Source organism: Symphodus melops, assembly GCF_947650265.1.
Source record: "Symphodus melops genome assembly, chromosome: 6".
NCBI classification, from domain to species: Eukaryota; Metazoa; Chordata; class Actinopteri; order Labriformes; family Labridae; genus Symphodus; species Symphodus melops.
The window spans coordinates 28,384,290-28,411,282 of NC_136696.1; the positions used below are offsets into that span (position 1 = coordinate 28,384,290).

General features: G+C 47.3%; 1 protein-coding gene across 2 annotated transcripts; it reads left to right on the forward strand.

Moving 5' to 3' along the window:
• Position 1: 1 nt before the first annotated feature.
• LOC306825230 (voltage-dependent calcium channel subunit alpha-2/delta-4-like) lies at positions 2-26,993 on the forward strand. 2 transcript variants are annotated; one of them, XM_079345833.1, is made up of 27 exons: positions 2-291; positions 11,499-11,580; positions 14,781-14,897; positions 16,028-16,087; positions 17,252-17,414; positions 17,506-17,637; positions 17,841-17,901; positions 19,460-19,610; positions 20,292-20,366; positions 21,055-21,144; positions 21,341-21,454; positions 21,556-21,634; positions 22,145-22,278; positions 22,508-22,525; positions 23,322-23,399; positions 23,691-23,771; positions 24,058-24,132; positions 24,225-24,311; positions 24,433-24,504; positions 24,803-24,864; positions 25,128-25,195; positions 25,369-25,414; positions 25,589-25,686; positions 25,805-25,895; positions 26,200-26,292; positions 26,637-26,758; positions 26,845-26,993. In XM_079345833.1, exons 3-27 carry the CDS (start codon positions 14,868-14,870, stop codon positions 26,976-26,978), a joined length of 2,214 nt encoding a protein of 737 aa, XP_079201959.1. In that variant the 5' UTR covers positions 2-291; positions 11,499-11,580; positions 14,781-14,867; the 3' UTR covers positions 26,979-26,993. The 2 variants fall into 2 exon arrangements, with proteins under 2 accessions (XP_079201959.1, XP_079201958.1); XM_079345832.1 differs by lacking the exon at positions 2-291 and adding an exon at positions 7,335-7,920.

A 26,993-nucleotide genomic window follows, 5' to 3' on the forward strand; every position in this document is an offset into this window, starting at 1 on the left:
CTGCTGGTCCTGACTCATCACGTCTGAGCGCCGCGATGAGCGTCTGACCTCTGACCTCCGTGTGCAGCCCGCTGCGAAGACACAACGAGCAGGACGCACGACATGTGGTCAGACACTTCAAGCGCTTTGTTAGCAGACAAACAATCCGACCAGCACACACACACACACACACACACACACACACACACACACACGCGCCGGCCTCTTAAACCTCCACCCAAATAAAAACAACACCACAGAAGAAGAGTGACCCGAGTGTAACGGGACACGCCGCTTCACTTCCTTTAACAGGTGAGTGAAACCACATCCACGTCTCCATCAGTCCACTTCTGTTTATCGAACTTCACAAGTGGAAAACCATCTGTGTGTGTGTGTGTGTGTGTGTGTGTGTGTGTGTGTGTGTGTGTGTGTGTGTGTGTGTGTGTGTGTGTGTGTGTGTGTGTGTGTGTGTGTTTGTGGGCTGGGTCCAAACATAACAGGCTTTTTTTTTTTTTTTTACAAGTGTTTTTACGTGGAAGGCAAGTGGCCGTGCCACGAGGCCGCCACGAGGACGCTTTACGGGGGACCTCACAGGGAGCCGGGGGGGCGTGCGTCCTGGGTTTGATGGCGGGCCCCTCCATCTTTACGAAGGTGGCTGTGAGGATCAGGTAGACCTGGCGAGGAGAAGCTGGCGTCTGCGGGACGATGTTTGAGCTTTAACAGACGAACAACTGCTGAAGTTATTGACGCTAAAGCTCATCGAGGTAGCGTGACCTTTCCTCCAAGGTCAGGACCAACAAATCCTCCAACACTAACAAAAACACGCTCCGACCATCGACCAGAGGCTCGCCGTGACGTCCTCTCGCCTTCGTCCGCTGGGACGTTTCTGTTCCAAACACGACGACGAAAGAAAAGCTCAATAAAAAAAAAAACACGTCTAAAAAATAAACATCTTTTTCGTTCTTCATGTTTTATAGAAACCAGAAGAAGAAGTTTGACTTGAAACATTTAAATTCCTTCAACACTTCATGTTTGTGTCGCGTTCTTCTGCCGTGCGACGTTGAAGTGCGCCCTCTGTTGGTGTGAACTGGTATGACACGTGACCGCCGGTAAAATTGTATTTTTTTTTACAATCAGTGATTAATTCTTAACGTCTGTAGTTTCATCATCGCTGCTCGCAGTGCGAGCGTTCGGCTCCGTTTATTTAAGAGGACGTGGAGATCTGAAATGTTTCTAAGTTTGGAGTTTAGATTTGAATTAATGGGCGGACGGGGGGGGAGGGGGCATTTGGTCCAGATCGCCAGCGTGCAGCGGCGTGCTGTGCAGCGCTGACAGACCTTAGAAATGGTCTTTTACTCTGTGTGTGTGTGTGTGTGTGTGTGTGTGTGTGTGAGGGTTGATTTCTTTAAATGGGGCTCTAACAGAAAGCTGCTGTCTGACCATCGTCGCTTCTCTCCGGCTTCTCGACATTAAAGCTGTTCAGTTATGGCGGCGAGTTTCTGCACGTGAAGATCTGCTGCAGCACGTTGAACCCGCTCGTGGCGTCTGCAGAGTGACAGCTGCAGGTGTCGAGGCCGAGGAGCAACTGTTGGCCCGACGCCGGCAGATAAATAATAAAGCGACTGTGAGCCGAGCGCCGCTCTTCAGCCAGAACAGAGAACAGGAGGGGGGAGGGGCTTAAACCTCTGCACTCGCAGTTTGGCAACACGGCGATGAGGATTTTTAATTGAGCAGATGTCACCGCCAATATTTCAACTTTCTGAGCAACACGATACGGACGGCGGTGATGTAAGACGGCGAGGGATCAGCCAGTAAGCCGAGGAGCATGTGCAAGAGGCCAACGACCACGACCACGGTGACTTTCTTCTTCTGCTGTTTCTGTCGTGTGATGAAAGGAGGAGTCGGCGCCGACACTCCTGGACCTTCGAGTGATTCTGCTCCGACACGATACGAGTTTAAACACTTCTTTGAGTAAAAGCACAAACAGCTTTACTTTATCCAAACAGTCAAAACTACAACTCCCAAGATGCATCTGACGAGAGAAATCCTTTAAAAGTTGTTTTTCTTCTACGATCTGAAGCTTCAGTCTCCTTCCACCGGTGCAGATAAACGTCGTATTTCAATCTAACATGAAGAGTCATGTGACGTCGAGCCTGAAGACAAATCTCCTGATTTTACTGGTCGATCTCCGATCCCGCCGCCAGCCGTGATGGTGAGATGAAGGAAGAGCGTGAAAGAGTCGGGGGGCGGAGCTACGAGTTACTTTGATGAATCATGCTCTCTGTTTTTTCATCGCTGTAATTCTCCTATAAATAAATAAAGCTCAACCTGACTCCTCCGTTATTTTTATCTGAGGCCTCTGTGTGTGTGTGTGTGTGTGTGTGTGTGTGTGTGTGTGTGTGTGTGTGTGTGTGTGTGTGTGTGTGTGTGTGTGTGTGTGTGTGTGTGTGTGTGTGTGTGTGTGTGTGTGTGTGCGTGTGCTGGGTAAATCCTGTCAGGAACCAGTCTGGACAGGATGACCCACAGCTCATGGTTTACTGGTTGTAATGGTTTAAAGTTTCCTCCGTGTACTCAAACACAGAGACGGCGTGTTGACACATTAAAGCGTTCGGCGTGATTTCAACACGTTAACGTGTGTGAACGTAGAGCTGGTTAAATCATCAGTGCGTTACAGGTCTAGTTATCCTGCTTCTACATCGATTCATGCTTCACCCTGAGACGGACTCTTGTCATTGTAGTTACACTCCTCTCCACTAGGGGGCGCTGTGAGCTCACTTTAAAGCTCGTTACAGCCAGAAAAAAAGTTCCTGCGTTTTTTGTGTTTTGACACTTTTTTTTTATTTATTTTTTGCAACATTTTTATCATCGTTACATCTTCAGTGTTTGATTATTGATTAAAGATTCATCAGTTTGTTTCAGACACATTCAAACAACACAAACAAATATCTGAAGGTGATGAGGAACATGATGGACTGTCTTTGGATTAAACATCTCTGATTGTTTTTAAATGTTCATTTCAGAATAGATTTACAGTGTGATTATAAGACAGAGTTTCAGCTTGTGGTTTGGGCTCCCGTGGACGGCGTGAAGTCGTCCGTGTGGTCGCTGCTCGACGACTCGCCTGCTTGGCGGTGAAGATTGACAGCTGCTGGTTTTGACGACAGAGCGAGCGTGAGCGGCATAAACGGCTCGACGCTCCAACCGTGACACGTTCTGTGTTTCAGGCCGTCACAGGGTGAAGCAGCTGGGTGACATGCAGCCCAGGGGGGGTGAGGAGGGGGTGTGGGGTGTGGGGTGTGGGGTGCCCCCCCCCCCCCCCTTCACTTTAGACCCCTCCAGATGCCCCACGATGACAGAGGCCCCCGCCATCGGCCGCACCAGGACACTTGGCACTTACGTGAGCTGTTGGTTCTCCCCGAGGCCGGAGCGTGCCAGGCGACAGCTGCAGGGCTCAGAGACCCCCCCCCCCCCATCGCCCCCCCTCCAAAAACATCCCCATCAACCCCTCTACCAAAACCCCCCCATAACCCCCCATCCACGCCAGGCCACGCGGGGCAATGTCCTCCTCAATACGACCATTGTTGAGCTTCAGGCTGCTTAAGCCCTCCATATCTTTACACACACACACACACACACACACACACACACACACACACCGCAGTGATCGTGTGTGTGTGTGTGTGTGTGTGTTAACATGAGGTCGAGGATGATGGACTGGACTTTGAGAGCTCAGCAGCTGTTTGTTCAGTGGAGATGAACAAACGCTCAAATCACAGCAGAGAAGAAGAAAACAGGTGACATCACGACCATCTGAAAAAAAACAAAAAGATAAAAATCTAGTTTTTAATTTTTTATTTTTTTTACTTCTCTTCCTGTCAGAGAGAAGAAGAACTAAATCCCTGAAACACTGCGGGGATGTTATGAAATGTAACGAGCTGGAGCCGTCTGCAGTCATTTACAGTTTGATCCAGCAGAGGGCGCTGTGTGTGTGTGTGTGTGTGTGTGTGTGTGTGAGTGTGTGTGTGTGTGTGTGTGTGTGGGGAAAGGTTATGTATCTGGCATGTTCCTCTGGACATCCCCTGACCTTTGACCTCGGGCGGGGGGGCTCATGATGAACTTTCATGTCAAACACAACTCAGGTGTCACAGTTATGTACAACTACTTCGGGGGGGGGGGGGGATGGAGGGGGGGGGGGTCGTACTGAGCATGTGCAGAAGAGACTTACACGACCTGAGAGGGAGGAACATCCTCGAGGTTTTAATCACAGCGTCTGAAATCAACGAGTGCCAAATGCATGTCGATGTTCCGTTTGGTGACGTGATCGAGCTGCTCGTCTCTCTGCTGTCAGGACTCTGAGCGTGTCGGCAGACAGGACGGCTTCAAGAACATGTTCCAACATGTCGCCATGAAACATGTTTAATAATCACATGTGACCCCCCCCCCACTCTGACCCCCCCTAACCAGTCCACCACTGGTTCTACTGGGTCACTGTCATAACAGCAGGACAATCTGTCTTTCTGTGCCTCTTGTCTGTCGGGGGGGGGGGGGGTATAGGGTGTGTGTGTGTGTGTGTGTGTGTGGGTGGTATGGTGTGTGTGTGTGTGTGGGTGGTATGGTGTGTGTGTGTGTGTGTGTGTGTGTGTGTGGGTGGTATGGTGTGTGTGTGTGTGTGTGTGTGTGTGTGTGTGTGTGTGGTATGGTGTGTGTGTGTGTGGTTGGTATGGTGTGTGTGTGTGTGTGTGTGGGTGGTATGGTGTGTGTGTGTGTGTGTGTGTGTGTGTGTGTGTGTGTCTGTGTGTGTGTGTGTGTGTGTGGGTGGTATGGTGTGTGTGTGTGTGTGTGTGTGTGTGTGTGTGTGTGTGTGTGTGTGTGGGTGGTATGGTGTGTGTGTGTGTGTGTGTGTGTGTGTGGGTGGTATGGTGTGTGTGTGTGTGTGTGTGTGTGTGGGTGGTATGGTGTGTGTGTGTGTGTGTGTGTGTGTGGGTGGTATGTGTGTGTGTGTGTGTGTGTGTGTGTGTGTGTGTGTGTGTGTGTGTGTGTGGTATGGTGTGTGTGTGTGTGTGTGTGTGTGTGTGTGTGGGTGGTATGGTGTGTGTGTGTGTGTGTGTGTGTGTGTGTGTGTGTGTGTGTGTGGGTGGTATGGTGTGTGTGTGTGTGTGTGTGTGTGTGTGTGTGTGTGTGTGTGTGTGTGTGTGTGTGTGTGTGTGGTGGTATGGTGTGTGTGTGTGTGTGTGTGTGTGGGTGGTATGGTGTGTGTGTGTGTGTGTGTGTGTGGGTGGTATGGTGTGTGTGTGTGTGTGTGTGTGTGTGGGTGGTATGGTGTGTGTGTGTGTGTGTGTGTGTGTGTGTGGTATGGTGTGTGTGTGTGTGTGTGTGTGTGTGTGTGTGTGTGTGTGTGTGTGTGTGTGTGTGTGTGTGTGTGTGTGTGTGTGTGTGTGTGTGTGTGTGTGTGTGTGTGTGTGGTATGGTGTGACTCTAAACTTTGTGATTTACTTTCAGCTCTGACACTGAAACCTGACTGTTACCAGATCCTCCATGACACCCTGAGTACCTGGAACCACCTCATCAGCACCTCACACACACACACACACACACACACACACACACACACACACACACACACACACACACACACACACACACACACACACACACACACACACACACACACAGCTCTGAGAAGTGTGAGTGAAGAATGTGCTGCTGTGTGCTGGAGTGTTAAAGGTCGATCAGCCGTCACATTTATTAACTTTATTGATGTTTCCTCACACTCATAGAGAAACACACATTATACACACACACACACACACACGCACACACACACATTATACACACACACACACACACACAACTTCGGTGCACGAGCTCGTGATTGTAGTGAGGCGTGTGGACGCTGGGTAATCGTTTTGAACATTTATATTATCTGTTTTATTTGCTCTTGTCTGCAGCCGTGTTTTCCTGTATCCAAGACGGAGAGACAAATAATGAAACCATGACCTTTGACCTTTGACCTTTGACCTTACAGGATTAAAACAGTTTAAATGTGTGTGCCTGTAAGTGTTCATATCTGTGACGTCTCTCCGCCAGGGGGCAGTAAAGAGTCACGTTTCCTTCTGCTGGGCACAGTTGTGATCGCTCTGTTTGAACACCAGAGGGAGCTGTCGACCAATCAGGAGGCAGAGACGTCGTCTGTCTTCTCAGAGGTGTTAGAGACAGTTTGTCTGTGAAGCCTGTTTGACGTGTCTCTGATATGTGACGCGGCGTGCTGCAGGATCTTCTCTGATCGATCGATGGATCGCTGGCTGCTTATTCTGGTGACTGATCAATCATTCATGAAGTGTGAAACCTTCAAACTGCTGCTCTGACATCAGACCCTGTAACACACTGTGCATGTCTAACTTTAAGAAGCTGCACTTTGGAGCTGTGGCTCAGCGGCCTGTCGACCAGAAGGTCGGGGGTCGGCCTGTTTGGTCTTCCTGTTTTAAAAACAAGAAACCATCAAATCTGGGGAGAGTATTTATTAGTATTAGTATTATATCTGAGTATTTTTGGATTTTCCTTGAAAATGATTTTGGAGTTTCAGATTCTCACTGAACACGGCGATCAGCGTGTGTGTGTGTGTGTGTGTGTGTGTGTGTGTGTGTGTGTGTGTGTGTGTGTGTGTGTGTGTCTATACAGTCATGTGCACGTAACGAGCGGTACACGATCAGCTCTGTCAACATAAACAGGAAGTGCATCAGATGGCAGCGAGGCCGTCAGAGACCCCGAGTAGGACGCCGCAGACGGAGACTGGAGCACGGACGCTCGCCATGGTCACGCCCCAAGAAGGGTCTGATACATGAAGGTCTTTGACCACCAGTAACAATCACGCCAGCCACCCGTGGAGAGCGGCGTGTCTCTCCACGCCTCAGTCACACGGTGTAAACGTGATTCTACCTGAAACAAACTCAGACTGAGAGGAACGACAGCTCGGGTCTTCACACGCGTCGTTTCACCGCTCACTCCTTTCTCTCCTAACCTTCTTCTTCTTCTTCCGGCTGCTCTGATTGGTCAGAGAGGAGTCTGTCTCCACAAATCACTCTAATCCTCTTAGATAAAACAGAGACCTCGTCCAATCCCCTTCCCCCTTCAATCCCTCCCCCTCTCTCTCTCTCTCTCTCTCTCTCTCGCTCGCTCTCTCTCTCTCTCTCTCCCCCCCCTCTTCTCTCTCTCTCTCTCTCTCCCCCCCCTCTTCTCTCTCTCTCTCTCTCTCTCCCCCCCCCTCTCTCTCGCTCCCTCTCTCTCTCTCTCTCTCTCTCTCTCTCTCTCGCTCTCTCTCTCTCTCTCTCTCTCTCTCTCTCCATGGGGAAGAGCAGTTTTTAATCCAAGTGGATTACGTTGCAAATTGGGTGACAGTGGAGCCGAGTGGCTGTAAACTCAGCTGCAGCCTGCCGGCGTCGTGCCCTCCTGAGCGCCTGCGAGCTGGACGAGATCACCCACTTTCAGGTTCTGGATTCAAGACCTGGATCAACCTGGAGCAGCTCCTGGCCCAGGTCTCTTTGAAGGACTTTTATTCCAAATAAACTAAATCTTCTGGAAGTTTCCTTCGAGATGACGAGCTGAAAGCCGAGGAGGAGAGACGATGCCGGCAGCAGGACGAGTTTCTCACGACGTGAAGAAGAAGAAGAAGAAGAGCGAGGATTCGAGGGCCGTCATCTTCAGCTGGCTTTCGCCATCATGACGAAACCGTTTCCTACAAACTCTGTATGATCCTCGTCGACTTTCACGGCTCGTCCCAGATTTGGAAAAAACAAACAAAAACAACAACCTCCAACATTTTGGACCGTGGGAAATGTGGGGAGCTGGATGCAGGATGGAGGGCAGGAGGACCCGACTGGGCTTTCTGGGACTTCTCTTCCTGTGGATTACAGCCGAGGCTCAGATGAAGATCCCACTGGAGACGTAAGTATCCTGACTTGTCTTACTGGACCTGAGCTCTGTGAGTCAGCCACCTGCTGCACAGGACACTTATCACATGAGCTGCTAAACTGACTTAACCCTCTAACATGCAGCCGCCCGCTGTTTCCACGTACACGACTTCCAAGTGCCTCACAGCTCTCCGATCAGACCGTCCACCATCTTTATTCTGAGACACTTCAGTCTTTGTTGTGTTACCTACAAAGAGGTGAGCTCAGTCCTCGGCAGCGTTACAAACAGAGAGGCAGCCATGAACCAGACTCACTTTACTAACCAGCCTGTAAGAGCTGCTGGCGGGTCCAGTTCAGAACCACGGGTCCAGAGAAACCTGCGTTACCTGACGTCCATCTTTTTTATTTATTAGACTTGACGGGTCGGTAGATATGTGTGGAGGCTCCTGAGGAGAGAAAGAGCTACGTAACATGGAAAGTTCTGGAAAGTTTTTTTAGGTCACGCGTGTTTAAAGATGGCGACTCACAAACGACACCTTTGAGTCTGAGGAGCGTGGGCTCAATAAATCCTTCAGACGGGAGCTTCTTCTTTTGCTTTCATGTTTTTTTTTTAATCCAGCGCCCGATGAGCGATCTTGTTTTTCTTTCAGGTTTAACCCTTTATAGGCCACCCATTGAAATGCTTTGAAATTCAAACATTCAAACCTCAGTGTGTTATTGGGCGACATAACAGAACTTTATTTCTGTTAAAAAAAAAAGATATTTGGTTCAAACGCCACGATACCAAAAATAGTCCGATAAAGGGTTAAAAGTTTATCCCCAAACACTTTCTCTTCCCAACGTGTCAAATATGAAAGTTTATCATATTAGTCACACGTGCACGAGGTTCTGGTGGGTCAGCTTGGAGCTCCGCAGAATAATTTACAAAAAGCTATTTTGTCCGATAATCCCGCCCACTTTAGTTTGGTGCCAATATATCGACTCTGACATGATGGTGACATGTTTGTCACTTCAGAGTCACAACGATTGAAAAAAAAAAAAAAAACACTCAGAACCAACATTTTCTCAAAGTTGATAAAATGAATGTTTTGTAAATTATAAATGAAGCATCAAAGTGTCCCATAGTCCCTGAACGCATCGTGTTAATGTGTGTTGATCAAACTAAAAGGAAGAAGCCACCAGTCTGTGTTTGAATCTACGCTTCCATTTCATCCTCTCTGAACAGGAACTCAAATTAATCACAGTTTGATCTTCAAACATTCTCACATTCATTGTCGAGGCGATCCTGGACGCCGCCGCTCCGCAGAAATGACAGCGGTAAATTCCCAGAATGCACTTTGTTTTTGCGAGCATCCTGAGGGACTGAGTCGGTGTCAGCTGACGGGATCTGTCCCTCAGGACTCTGATGCTCAAATCTGCTCCGCTCCGTTTGGGTCCACAAGTCAGCTGATGCCAGGAGCCAACACTACGACAGCTTTAACCCTTTAAACGCTGCAAAGGAAACCTAACCTACCTTATTGTGAAGATGAAGTATTCTCAAAAGTGTCCTACTCCTAAAGTGTGCACAAATAAAAGAAAGTTGCATATTTAAATGAGCCATTGTGCATCGATCAGGGGGGAGCGATTGTCCTCCTTTCTGGGCCAAATAATCCTTATTGCAGAAACTCAAATTCACCACAAGCAGTTCAAGTGAAGCAGAAATCATCTGTGGCGAGTTGGCGGTAACTGCGCCACAGTTGTCTTCAATGAGCCCTCGCAGTACTCCACATTTAGAGGCGCTTAAATGTGTATGAATGGAAGAGGTTGTTTGTGCCTTCATTAGAGAGAGAGAGGACAGTAAATTAAAGGGGGGGGGCAGAGGTGGGATTTGAACCTGGGCCTCCCACATTGACGACTGTAGCCTCCATATTCTTTATGAGGCGTGTGCATTAACCGCTGCGCCCCTCTGCATCATTTCCTTTGTCCACATTTCAAACTGCATTTCCCAGAATTCAAGACGTGCCGGTCCTGATCGATCTGTCGCCTCCCTCCTGTTCACTTAGTCCGACGGCCTTGCGGTGATGAAGCTGTGGTGCAGATGTCACTTTCTGCAGCTGCAGGATAAAACTCTCCCTCCTCCCTCACCATCTGTGAGACCAGCTCGGCTCGCCTGGGCCCGGTCCAACAGACACGCCCTGTTTGGCCCCGGTTAGCCCGGTCACCTTCTACTCTGACCCACATTCAACACAGAGGACTGAACAGTGACAGCCATCTTACATGGTCACACAGATGATACCGACACTCTCCCTGCTTTTATTAGATAAGAGAGAGAGTCGGATTCAAACCCACCGCTGCTGCACTGAGGACTAAAGCCTCCATCCAGGGGGAACACCACAGAACCACTAGGCCACCTCTCCCCCTGTAACGTTTTTGTTTATTATTACAGTGAACCTTTCCTGTGTGCTGATGTGTTTTTGTTCTACCTGACTGAACCTTTGACCAGGAGCATTTCCAGAGAGGGGGCCAGGGAGAGCATGGGCCCTCCTTTAAATCGGATTGGCCCCTCCCCCCCCCCCAAAAAAAAAAAAAAAAAATACAAATCTGTGATTGGCTATTTGCCTAATCAGCCTAGTGGAACACGCCCCTGCCTGAAAGTGAAGTTGTTTTGGATGTAAATGTGTGCAGAGGTTGAAGAGATTAGACAGATGTTTGGAAAAACAGAGGGCGGGGCTTAGCGTTAAAGAAAGTCGATCTTATTCATTCTCACACTCTCATTGGCTCGTTGGTTGATTTACATTTTGTCTGTCTCCTGATGCAGATCCAACTATGAAATATATCTGCGATGTGAAGCTATGAGTGCTAACATTAGCCTGCTAACACACACAGGTGATCGCAGCTTCCTTTGTGTGAACATAAGGGGCGAGGAGGAGAGAGGAGGCGTGGCCTAACGGCAGTCCGTTAATTGTTTTTGCCAATCAGAAATGCCGTAACATCGTGGATTGTCTGTTTTTATGAATGAAACACAAACTTGTTGTCTTTGTCTCTGACGACTCGGCCTGCAGCTGTTTGTCTGTCTGTGTTTTAGTGTCTCGGTTTGTGACACCTGCAGCTCCCTGTGTGACCCACATGAAGGACAGATTAACTAAATCTCTCCATCACCCTCATATTTAACAGCCTCACTGCTGCTGCGGATCATCACAACCTTAACAGGCAGCAAACCTGGGACCAACGAGTTCACACACACACACACACACACACACACACACACACACCAGTTATTTTAAACCCTTTCATGCATTTAAGAGTCACTCATGGGGAAAGTCTTTTCCACAGCACCGTTACAGTCCAAACAGACCCTAACCCAGAGAGAGAGAGAGAGAGAGAGAGAGAGAGAGAGAGAGAGACGGAGAGAGAGAGAGAGAGAGAGAGAGAGAGAGAGAGAGAGAGAGAGAGAGAGAGTAAGACAAGAGTCCAGAGGGGGGAATGTTCAGTGGGTGTGTGATGTCCTGTTTTATTGAGGTTGCAAAGTGTGTGATTGTTCTGTTCTTCTCACCTGTATTATGCACATTTATATTGAGCTGCGTGTGTGTGTGTGTGTGTGTGTGTGTGTGTGTGTGTGTGTGTGTGTTTCAGGGTGCAGCAGTGGGCGAGTGTGTTCTCTGTCCAGCTCCGAGACGCCAGCATCAAGTACTCCGGCTCGCTGCTGCTGCAGAAGGTAAAACAAAGAAGTGATTCTTTAAAACACAGATCAGAGGTTAAGATCTGAGACTTCGGAGGAGGGCGACTTTGATTTAAAACATATATATATATTGTTACCTCATTTATGAACATGGATGTTAGGGTGCTTAGGAACCCGGACCTGCGCATACTTGACCGCACAGTCTGGTTCTTTTGATCTGCGTAAACACAATCGCACCGTACTCAGACACCAGGCCCAAATCAGCTTGAAGAGGTGGTCTTTACTGGTCTACGGTCTGCAGGAACAAGGAAACAAGGAAGGAAGTGGACCACTATGTGACGTCATTCTAAACAGCTCACTTCAAAAACCTTTGTATGTGTGCAGCACATTTCATCCTCTGAGCTGCACGATAGACATGTTTCTTGGTAGATAAAGGAGAGTATTGTCTGTGTAAAGGTTTATTTTATGATGAACAGTTATTGGTTAAATTATTGTGATGTGTTTATCTCATTTCCTGAAGTATAAAACCTTTAAAGTTGTTTTGTCATAAAGGCTGAAAGCACACATTTAAGTTTTTAAATCTATGCGACTGTAGATACATAATGACAACAACTTTAGTTATATAGCATCTTTTAACATACAGTTATAATACAGTGTGGGTGTGACAGGACTTCCTGGTAACATATAAATAGACACACACACAGGGATCATGGTAATGCCCAGATTGAGGACCCAGCCCTCTTTAACAGTGTCAGGATTTGCGGCTTTTTCCGATTTTAGACATTCATCCATTTATCTGTCAGATTTAGATGTATTATAGACAGTCTGCTTTCACACACACGACCACGTCATGTCCTAACAAACCACCAGGAAACCTTTCCATGAGGACATAAAGACACCTTGACTGAGAGGGAAGCACAGACAACGTGCTGTCTCATCCTGAACAGGCTGAGATTTATATGATATCGCCCTGCACATGTGTAGGTTCTCTCCGGGTACTCTGGCTTCCTCCCACAGTCCAAAGACATGATCATTAAGGTGCATGGCTGTGATTGACTGGTGAACAGTCCAGGGTGGAATGACAGATGTGACTTTACAGGTGACTTTACAGAGGTGACTTTACAGAGCTGACTTTACAGGTGACTTTACAGATGTGACTTTACAGGTGACTTTACAGAGGTGACTTTACAGAGCTGACTTTACAGGTGACTTTACAGATGTGACTTTACAGAGGTGACTTTACAGGTGACTCTACAGAGGTGACTTTACAGAGGTGACTTTACAGATGTGACTTTACAGAGGTGACTTTACAGGTGACTCTACAGAGGTGACTTTACAGAGGAGACTTTACAGAGGTGAATTTACAGAGGTGACTTTACAATGGTGACTTTACAGAGGTGACTTTACAGAGGTGACTTTACAGTGGTGACTTTACAGAGGTGACTTTACAGTGGTGACTTTACAGAGTTGACTTTTCAGATGTGACTTTACAGAGGTGACTTTACAGAGGTGACTTTACAGTGGTGACTTTACAGAGGTGACTTTACAGAGGTGACTTTACAGAGGTGACTTTACAGGTGACTTTACAGTGGTGACTTTACAGAGTTGACTTTTCAGATGTGACTTTACTGAGGTGACTTTACAGAGGTGACTTTACAGTGGTGACTTTACAGAGGTGACTTTACAGAGGTGACTTTACAGAGGTGACTTTACAGGTGACTTTACATATGTGACTTTACAGAAGTGACTTTACAGAGGTGACTTTACATAGGTGACTTTACAGAGGTGACTTTACAGATGGGACTTTACAGAGATGACTTTACAGAGGTGACTTTACAGGTGACTTTACAGAGGTGACTCTACAGAGGTGACTTTACATAGGTGACTTTACAGAGGTGACTTTACATAGGTGACTTTACAGAAGTGACTTTACAGAGGTGACTTTACATAGGTGACTTTACAGAGGTGACTTTACAGGTGACTTTACATAGGTGACTTTACAGAGGTGACTTTACAGAGGTGACTTTACAGATGGGACTTTACAGAGATGACTTTACAGAGGTGACTTTACAGGTGACTTTACAGAGGTGACTCTACAGAGGTGACTCTACAGAGGTGACTTTACATAGGTGACTTTACAGAGGTGACTCTACAGAGGTGACTCTACAGAGGTGACTTTACAGAGGTGACTTTACAGAGGTGACTCTACAGAGGTGACTTTACAGAGGTGACTTTACAGGTGACTTTACATAGGTGACTTTACAGAGGTGACTTTACAGAAGTGACTTTACAGAAGTGACTCTACAGAGGTGACTTTACAGAGGTGACTTTACAGAGGTGACTCTACAGAGGTGACTTTACAGGTGACTTTACAGAGGTGACTCTACAGAGGTGACTTTACAGAGGTGACTTTACAGAGGTGACTCTACAGAGGTGACTTTACAGAGGTGACTTTACAGGTGACTTTACATAGGTGACTTTACAGAGGTGACTTTACAGAGGTGACTTTACAGGTGACTCTACAGAGGTGACTTTATTGAAGTGACTCTACATGTTTGGCTCATCAGAAAAATGGGTTGCTTGGTCTAATCGAGAGCGACTTAATCGATGGAATCAGTGAGTACAGTCAGCACCGACTGTCCCTGATCCTCGCTCTTAGCTTCTTGATCCAGAGAGAGTGACCTGATTACCTCGCAACCAAAACAGAATCTCTTCACAACAGCGGCTAAATTTAATCTGGTCTAGTCCCTCTGACTGAAATATCCACCTAAAACAAACCGATCTGCCAACACGGCGAGGTAAGCTTCACTGTCTCACCTTATATGAGGACACTTCCCAAACTAAAGCAGATCAAGTCAGGATTACTGTCCAGATTAAAAATAAATAAATAAAATATGACTTTGTGATATTGCATCATAGCGCGTGGGTGAATCATATTCCTAGACCCACCGCTGGATGAACAATTACATAATGACAATAACTCAAATATAGAAAATGTTTGGGCCTTTTTGGCATTATTAGATCGGCAAACAGAAAAAAGATGTTTAGAGGGGAGAGAGGGGGAGGACATGCAGCAAAGGGCTCTTCTTAATTATAAATAAATAAATAAATAAAACAATTAAAATGATGCAGAATTGATGAAACAGGTTTCAACTAATTTCCAATCAGTTTTGACTGGCTGAAGCATCATCATGTCGGCTGTGCTTTTATCAACAGCATCTGATTTTTTGTTTCAGAAACTGAAAGACGTGGAGCCCATCGTTAAGATCGTGGAGGTGGACGGAGAAGAGCTGGTGAAGGATTACTCGGACGAAATCGAGCGGATGTTGGGAAGCAAGATGAAGTCAGTGAAGGTGAGGACAAAGAAAATGATTCCTGCTGCACATCCTCAGAGAACAAGTTGATCATCTTTAATTAAGCTTCAGTTGTTGTATCAAACAGTCCAGAGACGGGATAACTTGCTGCTTCTCTCGACACGGCAGGAAACAGACGATCTGGCAAATCTAAAATCCAGAATATACATCGCAACGGCATATTAGACGCAGTCTGTTCTTGGGGGTTTCCCAGAAAAAATATAAAGGATTAAACTTTCCTCCTGTGTGACAATTTTGAGTTCCATCTCTTTTCACCCTGTGGAGTTTGCACTTCTACATGATGCTCGCTGAGCTCTCAGCCTGTGGTTTTCTTTAAATACATGTTGTTGTTCCTTTTGACTCCTGAGTGGAGCACAGGGCAGCAGCCACACCCTTCCTTCCTTAGATACACCAGGGAGGATATGGATCCCATCACAGAGATGAAAGGCAAAGAATGGTCAGGTGGCGTGCAGTGTGATGGCGAGGGCTGTCAGTATTTTGTCCTGCTGGTCAGGGGTGAGAATCACCAGACGCCCCACGATGCACTAAGCTGTGATTTAACTCTGTAACTTCATATTATGTCCACAAAATGTCATTAAATCAAAACCTGCTTTGTCAGATAAGAAGACGTTCTCAGTCTCTTCATTTCCCTTCGATCTTTTTGTTTTTCGACACAACGGGAGTCAAACCGTCAGACTGACCAACTCTGAAAGTCGAACCCTGTAAACGGCTGCACGCAGCTCACAATCTGAACTGTTGGTGCAACTTGTTCAAAATGAATCGTGCATCCTTCAAAATCGCTGTTTGTTACTTATATCATCAAAATATCGATACTTGGCGGCGGTGAGGCGATATCATTTTGTCATGCAGGATATTTCGAGCGCACTTTGAAGGTAAATAATTAGGTGTTGAAAGTTCATCTTATACTCTGGTTTCATGGTTCATGTTGTAACTAATCATTAATCGCCCTTGTTGTATTTAATGTCTGTTTAAATGTTGTGTTGCACTGAGCTGACCTTCCTGACACTGAGCATTTCAAACATCGATCTCTGTGATCAGGATCTCTGAGTCCTAATAGGCCGAGAATCATCCTTAAGATTTTGTTTTCTGTTTTTTTTTTCTCGCCTCAGAGATTAGCCGAGTCTGCAGAAGACGCCGACCTCTACCACGAATACAACACTTCACTAGAGGTACGTGCTCCTGCTCCGTACTCCAAACAACGTGTGTGGACATGAAGAGCGATGACGCGTCGCCACCTCCTCCTGTTGTGCAAAAGTGAAGACAAAATCACCACCAGCAGGGGACGGGAGCTGTTATTTTCTATTTGTCACTTTGCTCAGATGGTAGATGCGTTAGCATTAGCGTTAGCGTGTCGGCTCGCCCTCTCCGTGTGTATTTGTGGCTCAGAGGTAACAGTCGGTCAGTCTGCTGCGGTCCCTGCAGCAGATTGAGGTTTTAAAGCTGCGACTGACACCTGAAATGAGATCAGATCAAACTTCACTGATCCTGTGAGGAAACTGGGTCGAGGCTGCAGCGGAGAGAGACACAGGAGACGAACAAACAGAGTGTGTGTGTGTTTTCTCAGTGTTATCACTTTTGATATCATCAGCCGTCTACAAAACAAGACTTCTATGAAGGCTGCATGTTAATCCAGTTATCTGACATGTCAGCAGTCACAGCTCACACTCTGAGGAATATAAACTGTACAGCTCTTCCCTCTCTTCAGAGTTCATGGTTTTGATTTTCGAGCCACTTTGTTTTTTGTTTTTTTTAATTTAAAGGTCCCATCTCCTCCTCTTCATCAGTGTCCTCGCTCCTCTTCATCATGTGTGTGAAGTGTGTTGTTGTAAATCCACTCTGATCCTGTATCTGATCATGTCTATAAACCCCTCTATTTCAGCCCTGCTCAGAACAGGCTGTTTCTGTGTCTGTAGCTTTAAATATGTAAATGAGCTGGGTCTGACCACGCCCCCTCTCTGGAAGGGCTCGGGTGTACTCGCTGCTTTCTGGCTCCATGTCCTATTGTTTACGGTGAGAAGGCAGACTCAGAGGGCAGAACAAACACCTAGCTGTGGGAGTGTCACCCACCTGGGGGAGGGGCTACTGCCCTTTGTGATGTCATGAAGGGAACATCTCCAAACGGCCTGTTTGAGCAGGCAGAAGACGGAGAGGATGTGTGAGGATGAAGGTCAGGGTGGAGGAGATGAAGGTCAGGGTTAAGTTTGGAGCATCTTCAGAATTGGAGAGAAAAAACGAGTAGACGTGCTTCGATACGTACGAAACATTTAAATAACTTCACGTCTTTCAGGTCTTTTTTGCTGTTCTCATCTTTTTGGTCTCTGTGTCATGTTCAGTTTGATTACTACAACTCCATGCTGATCAACACGGTGGACGAAGACGGGAATACCCCGGAGCTGGGCGGAGACTTTCCTCTGGAGGAGAACGAGCACTTCAACAACCTGCCTGTGAACACGCAGCAGAGCGACATCCAGGTGCCCACCAACGTCTACAACAAAGGTCGGCCCCTCAGCCCACACAGCCCCACCTGTCCCCCCTCCCTGGACCAGGTCCCTCTGACTCAGGCGCTCTCTGTCCTCTCTGTGCACAGATCCAAACATCCTCAACGCCATCTACAACTCTGAGGCGCTGAACGACGTCTTCATCAGCAACTTCCAGAAGGATCCGACGCTCACCTGGCAGTTCTTCGGCAGCTCCACCGGCTTCTTCAGGATCTACCCCGGTCAGTTTAAGACTCAAGAGCCAGCTCATGAAATGACGTTTTGCTGACATAGATTCAGTCAACTTGTGATCAGATTGTAGGTTTTCTCCAAAGGTGAAGGTTCTGTGATCTGTCACGTGTGCTGAAGCGATCATGTTGCTCATTTTAGATAAACTAAAACAAACAGTAATGCTCAGGGAGGTGAAACCTTGTGTCTCTCTCAGGGATTAAATGGACTCCAGACTCAAACGGGGTGGCAGCGTTCGACTGCAGGAACAGAAACTGGTGAGTTCAAATGATGACGAGGCAAAGAAGTGGTGAGACATGCACACAAGAATGAATGAAGTAATCAAACTGCTGCACATTGCAAAGAAAACAACATTTATCTCAGATCAACGAGCCAGTTTTGGGCTCGAATCCCCTTCAGACAATTAAAATGCAGATTATTTGAATGGTTCCTGTCACACATGCTGCACCATGTAAAGGTTTTAAAAATGTGAACTGCATCACAAACACAGAGTAAAAGTCAGATTGGTGACATTTCTAATGTTGTGTTAAGATCCTCACCGAGCCAAACGAGACAAAAACAAAGCAGTGTGAGTCCGTCTGAGTCGGCCGCTCTGCTGGATGTGTGTCGGCTGAGCAGCGGCCAGCCACAGGCCTGATCCCCTGGAAAGACGATAAGCTGCTCCTTAGCCGGGTCACTGCTGCCCACATGGCACCATATGTGTCTGCTCATGCATTTGTAAATAATACCAGAGAGCTGCGTTTGTCCCTGAACGCAGCGCCACGCCGCTTTACTGCAGCTGAGCTGGAAAACGAGCTGCTGGATGCATCTGCTGTGTGTTAACTCATAAGAGTCAAACGTTCTGATTCATTCAGAGCTTTTATCCTAACTCCAGTGTGTGTGCTGTGTGAATGTGTGTGTGAGTCCTGACTGTCTCCAGTGAGGGAGAAGCTGGAGTCCTGCTGGCTGTGTTGTTGTCAGAGCTGTGTTTACATGGCTCCTCCCCTTGTGTATAAAAGCTGTTTGAGTCAAGAAGAAGAAGAAGAGCATACTCACTGATTATTGGATGAAGAGTTTTTACATCATTCTGTGTCAGTTTACATGAAGCTAGCAGCTAGCTAAAGAGCGCTAACATTAGCATGCTAACATTAGCACGCTAACAGCGATGCAGCTTCAGACAAAGACACTTACGGTTAGCTCTTCTGGTTTAATTTTGATGCCTTCTTATTCATAACTCCTGTTTGCAAACGTGAGTACACGGATTGGAGGTGTGTCTCCGGTGGAGGGCGGAGGCTTGAGTATGGAGGAGGCGTGGCCTAACAGCAGTTTTGTTTTGGTTTCATGCTGGAGCTCAAAGGCGACACCTGCAGGATCAAAAAGTCAACCGTTGTTTCTTTAAAAGGTCACATACTATCCTCCTTTTCAAGAGCTTTATGGCTTTACATTTCATCAGATGTAAAAAAGTGAAGCTCTAGATGAATAAAAAAGAAATTAAAAACTGATAATTACAAATAATAAAGTGACACAGACAGACTTTAGTCCGGGCCAAGCAAACGGGTCATTAGCAGCTTTTGACAAACGTCCACAGAGTTTATATTTTATTTAAAGTGCTGCGCAGTGCATTAAAGAGACCGTCCTTATGCTCCCTCTTCCTGGCTGGGTCCAGGCTGCAGGTGGGACCGGGACGACTGTCAGTATATAAAGAATGACAGTGATCAGACGGGGAGGAGATGGCTCTCAGATCCAGTGGGAGCGCCAACCTGAAAAACAAAAGAAGTGTCCTTTAGTTTGATGTCTGCTGCGAGGAGACTTAAAGTCTGTTTGTGGTGCGTTCAGGTACATCCAGGCCGCCACGTCTCCCAAAGACATCATCATCATGGTGGACATCAGCGGCAGCATGAAGGGGCTGAAGATGACCATCGCCAAACACACCATCAACACCATCCTGGACACGCTGGGAGAGAACGACTTTGTCAACGTCATCGCTGTGAGAAACACACACACAAACTAACCGCTAGGCCTCCGACGCCGCCACATACACACATTTTTAAACCTCAGTCACTGTCATGACGTCAGTGGTGGAAGGAGACTTAAGATGGCTTCAACTTCCACCTGTTTCAACATGAAAACGCCTCGTCATGTTCTGACCTAAGCGGGACCAGAGGCTGCTAATGTTAGCCAGGTAGCTAGGTAGCTAGCTAGGTAGCCAGGTAGCTAGCTAGGTAGCCAGGTAGCGCTCACAGTTCTGATTGAATGTGCAAACGTTGATTTAAATCATGTCCCAGGAGCGCCCCATTCACTGAGCCTCTCAGAGTCCCGCCCATTTCAGCGGGCGGCCTGGCGACCTGATCAACTGGACAAGTCGAACATCCCTCCACTTTAAAACGTTTGGATGAAACATTTTACATGAAAAATAAAAACCTGATAAGAAAACAGATCAGAACATCAGACTGTTGTGTTTTCATCGTTCTTTCATCCACCTGGTTTAATGAATGAAAGGGTTAAACCAGCATCTCCTGTGTGTGTGTGTGTGTGTTTTTGTCGTGTGTGTGTGTGTGTGTGTGTGTGTGTGTGTGTGTGCTGTGTGTTTTTGTCGTGTGTGTGTTTTTGTGTATACGTGTGGTGTGTGTGTATTTGTGGTGTGTATGTGTGTTTGGTGTGTGTGCAGTACACAGACTACGTTCGGTACGTGGAGCCGTGCTTCAGGGGGACGCTGGTCCAGGCCGACTTGGACAACAGAGAGGTAAGACCATTATCTGCTTCTCTGAGTCTTTAACACACACACACACACACACACACACACACACACACACACGCGCTGGCGCACACACTCAGGAAAACCCCTGACGTCATGGTCTGATCAACCTGCTGGCCTAAATCCTGGGCTGACGTTTCTCGGTCTCCTCAGACCGCCTGAAGGTTTTTCACAGACCTGCAGGAAGCCTTTTTTCCGTCGCTTCCTCTCCGCAGGTCATGTGACCTGTTTGAGTCTCAGGAACGCCGTTCAGGGGATCCTTTGTTGCTCCAAACAAACGTCATGCGGGTGAAGTGTGGATATATGTCACGCACAGCTCAGACTGGAAACACAGATGTAAGCTCACTGCGTGTGTGCACCTCGGCCTCTAGTGGCCAGAAAGAGAATTACAACAACAAACAGTTGCAGGGGATTTTTTTTCTCACCTGCTGATTTCCCTTCTGTGTGTTTCTGAGTTTTTAACCCCTTATGAACCGGTCTGGGACGCACCCTTAGATCCTCTGTAGAGCTCTACTGGCTGACCACTAAAGGGGGGCAGGGCTTTCACTGTCAGACCCCCCCAGACTCAGACCTGCTGAGTCAGCCCCTCTTTATTACATGTTTGTGTGTGATGTTTTGATCCCGCGTCATCTCACCTGTGGTACCTTTAACCTGTCCTCCTGTGTCCGTCTGTCAGCACTTCAAGCTGCTGGTGGAGGAGCTGCACGTCAAAGGAGAAGCAAAGATCAAGCACGCCATGAAGGAGGCTTTCAAAATCCTCAACGAGGTTTGCAGGGAGTGTCAGACTCCACTTTCTTTAAGTTACCAGAGAGTATGACGCGTCCAGATCTCACAAAGTCTGGATTTAGTTTGAGAAATGTTTGCAATTCATTTCATCATCATCATCATCATGCAACCTGATCAACTTACCTGAAGACTAATGATGTGTGTGTGTGTGTGTGTGTGTGTGTGTGTGTGTGCAGGCGAGGGTGAACGGTCAGGGCAGCATGTGTAACCAGGCCATCATGCTGATCACAGACGGAGCCATGGAGGACTTTGAGTCGGTCTTTGAGGAGTTTAACTGGCCTGAGCGCAGGGTGAGTCGCCACCTCATAGACTGTCTGCACGCCACCTCTGCCATCTCTAAGAGGGCTCTACAGACACACACCTGGATGTAAACATGTGGCTCTCTGTTCAGGTGCGAGTCTTCACCTACCTGATCGGCAGAGAGATGACCTTCGCTCAGAACACAAAGTGGATCGCCTGCAATAACAAAGGTCAGGACTCTGGTCAGGATCCTGGTTGGGGTCTCGTAAACTGTTTATCGATGTACAGTTAAGGTTAATTGGAGTTTGAGTCCAGGTTAGCGGCGTTAGCGGCATTAGCTGCGTTAGCGGCGGTGTGTTTTATAACCTGTCAAAGATACAGAAGAGGAATATGTACACGAGTGTCGGCCTTCACTTGCGCTTCTTCAAATTGCAACTTCTGGGGCTGACAAAATAAAATGCCTAATTGCAGTTCCTCCAGTGTCCACTAGAGGCTGCCTCTAACAGTGAGTCAGTCTCCATAGAGCTCTATGTTAAAATAAACATGTTTACAGCCTGGTACAAAAACAGTTTCTAGTCTGTTTTTGTCTAATTTCTCCTGTTGCTGTTTGCTGCTCTTTTCTAGCCCCACCCTCTTTTCCAAATATGGTCATTTCCTGCCAGTATGCAAAAAACTGAAAATACACAAACCAAAGGGGTCAGTGTGTGTTCATCGTGTTTGTGTCTGTGTGTATGTTTCAGGTTACTACACACACATCTCTACTCTCGCTGACGTCCAGGAGAACGTAATGGAGTACCTGCACGTGCTCAGCCGGCCAATGGTCATCAACCACGACCATGACATCATCTGGACAGAGGCCTACATGGACACAGTGGTGAGAGGAGACGGCTGATCTGAGCTGAATCACATTTTTAAGCATCTACATTCATTATGTCATTTTAAAAAAATCTACTCCTGGAAGTCCTCAATCCGTACATTGATCATCTTCATCATCTTCATCATCATCGTGATCATTTCACCTTCATCTGTCCGTCTGCTTCCTCCCTGTGTGTCCGCTCATTCTCCCATGATCCTCTTGGCCTCGCCTTCCATCGCGTCTGCAGCTTCCAAACACCAAAGAGGTAAAACACAAGTTATTGTTTAGATCGTTTGTTTTGTGTTGAAAGACTTCATTTGAGGACAGGAGACAAGGAGCAGTCTGTAAACCCCCTAGTGTTTAAAATGAGTACTGCAGTCTAAACTCTAATCATCACAGAGAGCTGTCTCCCCCCCTCCTCTCACACAGCTCTGCATGTGGTGGACACTGTAGCTTCAGTGTTTAGCCAGCTCTGCATGTGGTGGACACTGTAGCTTCAGTGTTTAGCCAGCTCTGCATGTGGTGGACACTGTAGCTTCAGTGTTTAGCCATCTCTGCATGTGGTGGACACTGTAGCTTCAGTGTTTAGCCATCTCTGCATGTGGTGGACACTGTAGCTTCAGTGTTTATCCAGCTCTGCATGTGGTGGACACTGTAGCTTCAGTGTTTAGCCAGCTCTGCATGTAGAGACACTGTAGCTTCAGTGTTTAGCCAGCTCTGCATGTGGTGGACACTGTAGCTTCAGTGTTTAGCCAGCTCTGCATGTGGTGGACTCTGTAGCTTCAGTGTTTAGCCAGCTCTGCATGTGGTGGACACTGTAGCTTCAGTGTTTAGCCAGCTCTGCATGGGTCTGTAAAGCTTTCTGCGTTCTAACCTCTCTCCATGTTTCAAAAGCATCTCCAACATTGATCCTAGTTTGAGCAGCTTTCTGCTGCTTCAGTTTTTACTTTTTATTTTTAATATGAGCCTGAAGTCACATCAGTGTGGAGGAAAATAATTCACGTAAAAACCGGAATCAGAAAATAATCCTGTTGTGTGTTGAATGTTTGTTTGTGTCTCAGCTGTTCACCACCAAGGCTCAGAGTCTGCTGCTGATGACCTCGGTGGCCATGCCAGTGTTCAGCAAGAAGAAGGAGACGGTCAGTGTCGTGAAGCATTTCAGAGTTTGAAGCTCCTCTTCATCATGTGTGTGAAGTGTGTTGTTGTAAATCCACTCTGATCCTGTATTTGATCATGTCTATAAACCCCTCTATTTCAGCCCTGCTCAGAACAGGCTGTTTCTGTGTCTGTAGCTTTAAATATGTAAATGAGCTGTGTCTGACCACGCCCCCTCTCTGGAAGGGCTCGGGTGTACTCGCTGCTTTAAACGTGACGTGACTCATAAAAGGATTTTTTTATCATTAAGTTGACTCTGCTGCCCGTCTCTCCAGCTGTCTCATGGGATCCTGCTGGGCGTGGTCGGCTCCGACATCCCGCTGATGGAAGTGATGAAGCTGGCGCCCAGATATATGGTGAGTTCAGGGACGTGTACCTGTGTAGGAATCTGTGCTTATCCAGAACAAAGAGCACATCAAACAAGAGAACAAGCCCAATGTTTGTGTCACATCCAAGCAGCAACCGAAGTCCTGCTAAGTCCTGCAGTTCCTGGAGTGTCCACTAGAGGCGGGCTGCAGGAGAACAGGAAGTCACATACACACCCATTCAAACAGCCTGGTTTTTCCTAATGAATGAAACAGAAGGCAATTCTCGTATTCTCACAAATGTCTCATCTCACACCTTCCTCTTCTTCGTCCTCAGCTGGGACCGCACGGTTACGCCTTCCTCATCACAAACAACGGCTACATCCTGGCTCACCCTGACCTCCGACCTCTGGTGAGTACTTCTCCTTCTGTGTGTGCCTTATTCACACACACACACACACACACACACACACACTCAGTGACAGCGTGTCCTCTGTCCAACAGTATAAAGATGGGAAGAACTTGAAGCCGAAGCCAAACTACAACAGTGTGGATCTGTCGGAGGTGGAGTGGGAGGATTTAGACGAGCAGGTGAGCGCACACACAAACACGCCTGTGCTGATTGGCTGGAACATTAAGTGGAAAACACACGGACACAAAATGATTTATGGTGTAACTTTATGATGAGCTGGTTTTTGTCTGGTTGGTCCAGCTGAGGACGGCGATGGTGAGGGGAGAGACCGGCACCATCAGCCTGAACGTCCGAGCGTCCGTGGATAAAGGAGTGAGTTCACGTCTTCACGCTACATCAACCCGCCTGCGGCTCCTTCCTCACATCCACCGTCCCGTCTTAATAAAGCAGCAAAGCCAGAGATTAAAATGCTTTTTTTAAATTGAATTCTTAAAAATAAAACAGTAAATTGTGCCGTATGTCACACGATGGCTGTGATTCAGTTTGTAGAGTTGAGGGTTCGATCCCCTTAGCCTCAGGTTGCTCCCTCTGCTTCGTGTGAATGTGTATGAACACAGCAGCCTGTCCCATCCGTTCACTGATGGACCTCATTGATCTTCTTCTCCGACAGAAACGACCTCTGTACCTCACCAACGACTACTTCTACACGAACATCGACGAGACACCTTTCAGGTAAATTCTGTTTTTCTGCCCCTTTAAGCCGACGTCGACTCTGGAACCAAATTTCTGTGCAGAAAATAAAAAGTTGTCAAAGTCTTTACTTGAGACTTGAGACCCTCGTGTTATTTATAAAGGTTTTAGCCTTTATCAGCTTGTGTTGTGTGTAACAGCTGATCTCTCAGCGTTGATAATAATTCAGTTGCACTTCTAGGGTTCAGCCACTAGAGGGCAGCGTTCACCTCACCGTCCTCCCCTCTCTGTTTGTGTCTCTGCAGCTTCGGCATGGTGCTCTCCAACGGCCACGGAAGGCTCATGTTTATGGGAAATGTGTCAGTAGAGGAAGGTAGGATTTCCCACAATCCCCTGCAGTAGCGAACTCCGCTGCTGATTCTGGTCCTGAATGCTCTGGATTTGATTGGACGATGATGATGACGTTATTGATACTCTGTTCGGGGTTTTTTGTGTTTTAACTTTGTACTTGCATCTTGACTCTTTTTTTTGTTCTTCCCTTTGCAGGCCTTCACGATCTGACCTCTCCAGACCTCAGCATCGCCTCCGAGTGGTACGTCCCACACTGTTCAAACCTGGATTCAAACTTTCAGGACTTCCTGTTTGGCTTCTGTCACGTTCAAGGATTAGTTCTTAATGACACGTTAAAGGAAGAATGGGCGACATGTTCCACATCTATGTCCCATAACTCCAGTGTGTCCTGATTCAAACAACCTTCTCTCCCCAGGACGTACTGTGAGACGGACATTGACCCCGCCCACAGGAAATACTCCCAGCTTCAGGCCGCCATCCGCTACCTGCTGGGGAAGGAACCCGACCTGGAGTGTGAGTCCGTCACACCTTTAAAGAATATGATGTGTTCTTCTGTTGCTACCAAGCACAAGAAGTCTTTGATGTCCCCAACATGTGTCTGACGCTGAAAACCAACCTCTCCGTTGCCTAGGTGACGAGGTGCTGCTCCAGCAGACGCTGTTCGACGCCGTGGTGACGGCCCCGTTGGAGGCCTACTGGAACGCCCTGATGCTCAGCGAAAAGTGAGACGCGACTCACTCAGCACACCAAACCGTGCAGCAAAATAAGTTTAATAAATATTCAGTTCAGTTTAGAAAAGGGACACGCCGCTCCGATCTTCTCTCGCCCCTAACCATGTATAGTCACATACGTGTTGTCATGAACCTCCAAACACGATGGCGAGACGAGTGAAACAACCAAGTAATTATCTTTAATCTTTTTCTGGTGTGTGTGTGTGTGTGTGTGTGTGTGTGTGTGTGTGTGTGTGTGTGTGTGTGTGTGTGTGTGTGTGTGTGTGTGTGTGTGTGTGTGTGTGTGTGTGCGCAGGGTGGAGCCGGGGATCGAGACAGCCTTCCTCGGGACTCGTGCCGGCCTGATGAGGATCATGAGATTCGCAGGAGTGGAGACACGAGTGGCAAAGTGAGAGCAGAACTTTCTAGACTCCTGACTCAGACTCCCCGTAGGGCCTCTACCAGAAGGGCCCTACATTATTTCAAAATAAAAGCACACAGGAAGTAAAATACTCTCATACTGAATTCCCCCTCGTGGGATTAATAAAGTATAAATGTAAAAAAATATATAGCTTAAGTCAGTACACAATTTCAAAATAAAAGCCTCCGAACGATTGTTGGTTCTATATGCAAAATAATTGAATTTCAAACCTGCGATCAATCGAAAATTCTGCCAATAATTAAAATGAAAGAATTTGACAGTCGAACACTAAAAGTGTCCACAGGTGGATTTAATGACTGTCATCTCAACAGGAACTTTCTGACTGCGTCTGATAAAGCTAACCTGTTCACCATGGATCACTTCCCTCTGTGGTACCGCCTCGCCATCGAGAACTCTCCTGGAAGCTTCTTTTACTACCCGGTCAACGACAAAGGTCCGACTCACTGTCCTCCTGTTAAACACTGAACTCAGCTCTGATTGGTTCTGATGAAGCTCAGACTCCGGACGTTGTCTTTGCAGGAGGAGTGCAGTACGTGTTGGCGACCACGTCGGTGACAGTTTCCTCTGAAGGGAAGACGGCCATGGCTGGAGGTGAGTCTCTGAAAACACTCGAGCGTCTCCCTGAGGTCACTGCTCCGTTTTTTAACCTTTGATCGACTGTCTGCTGA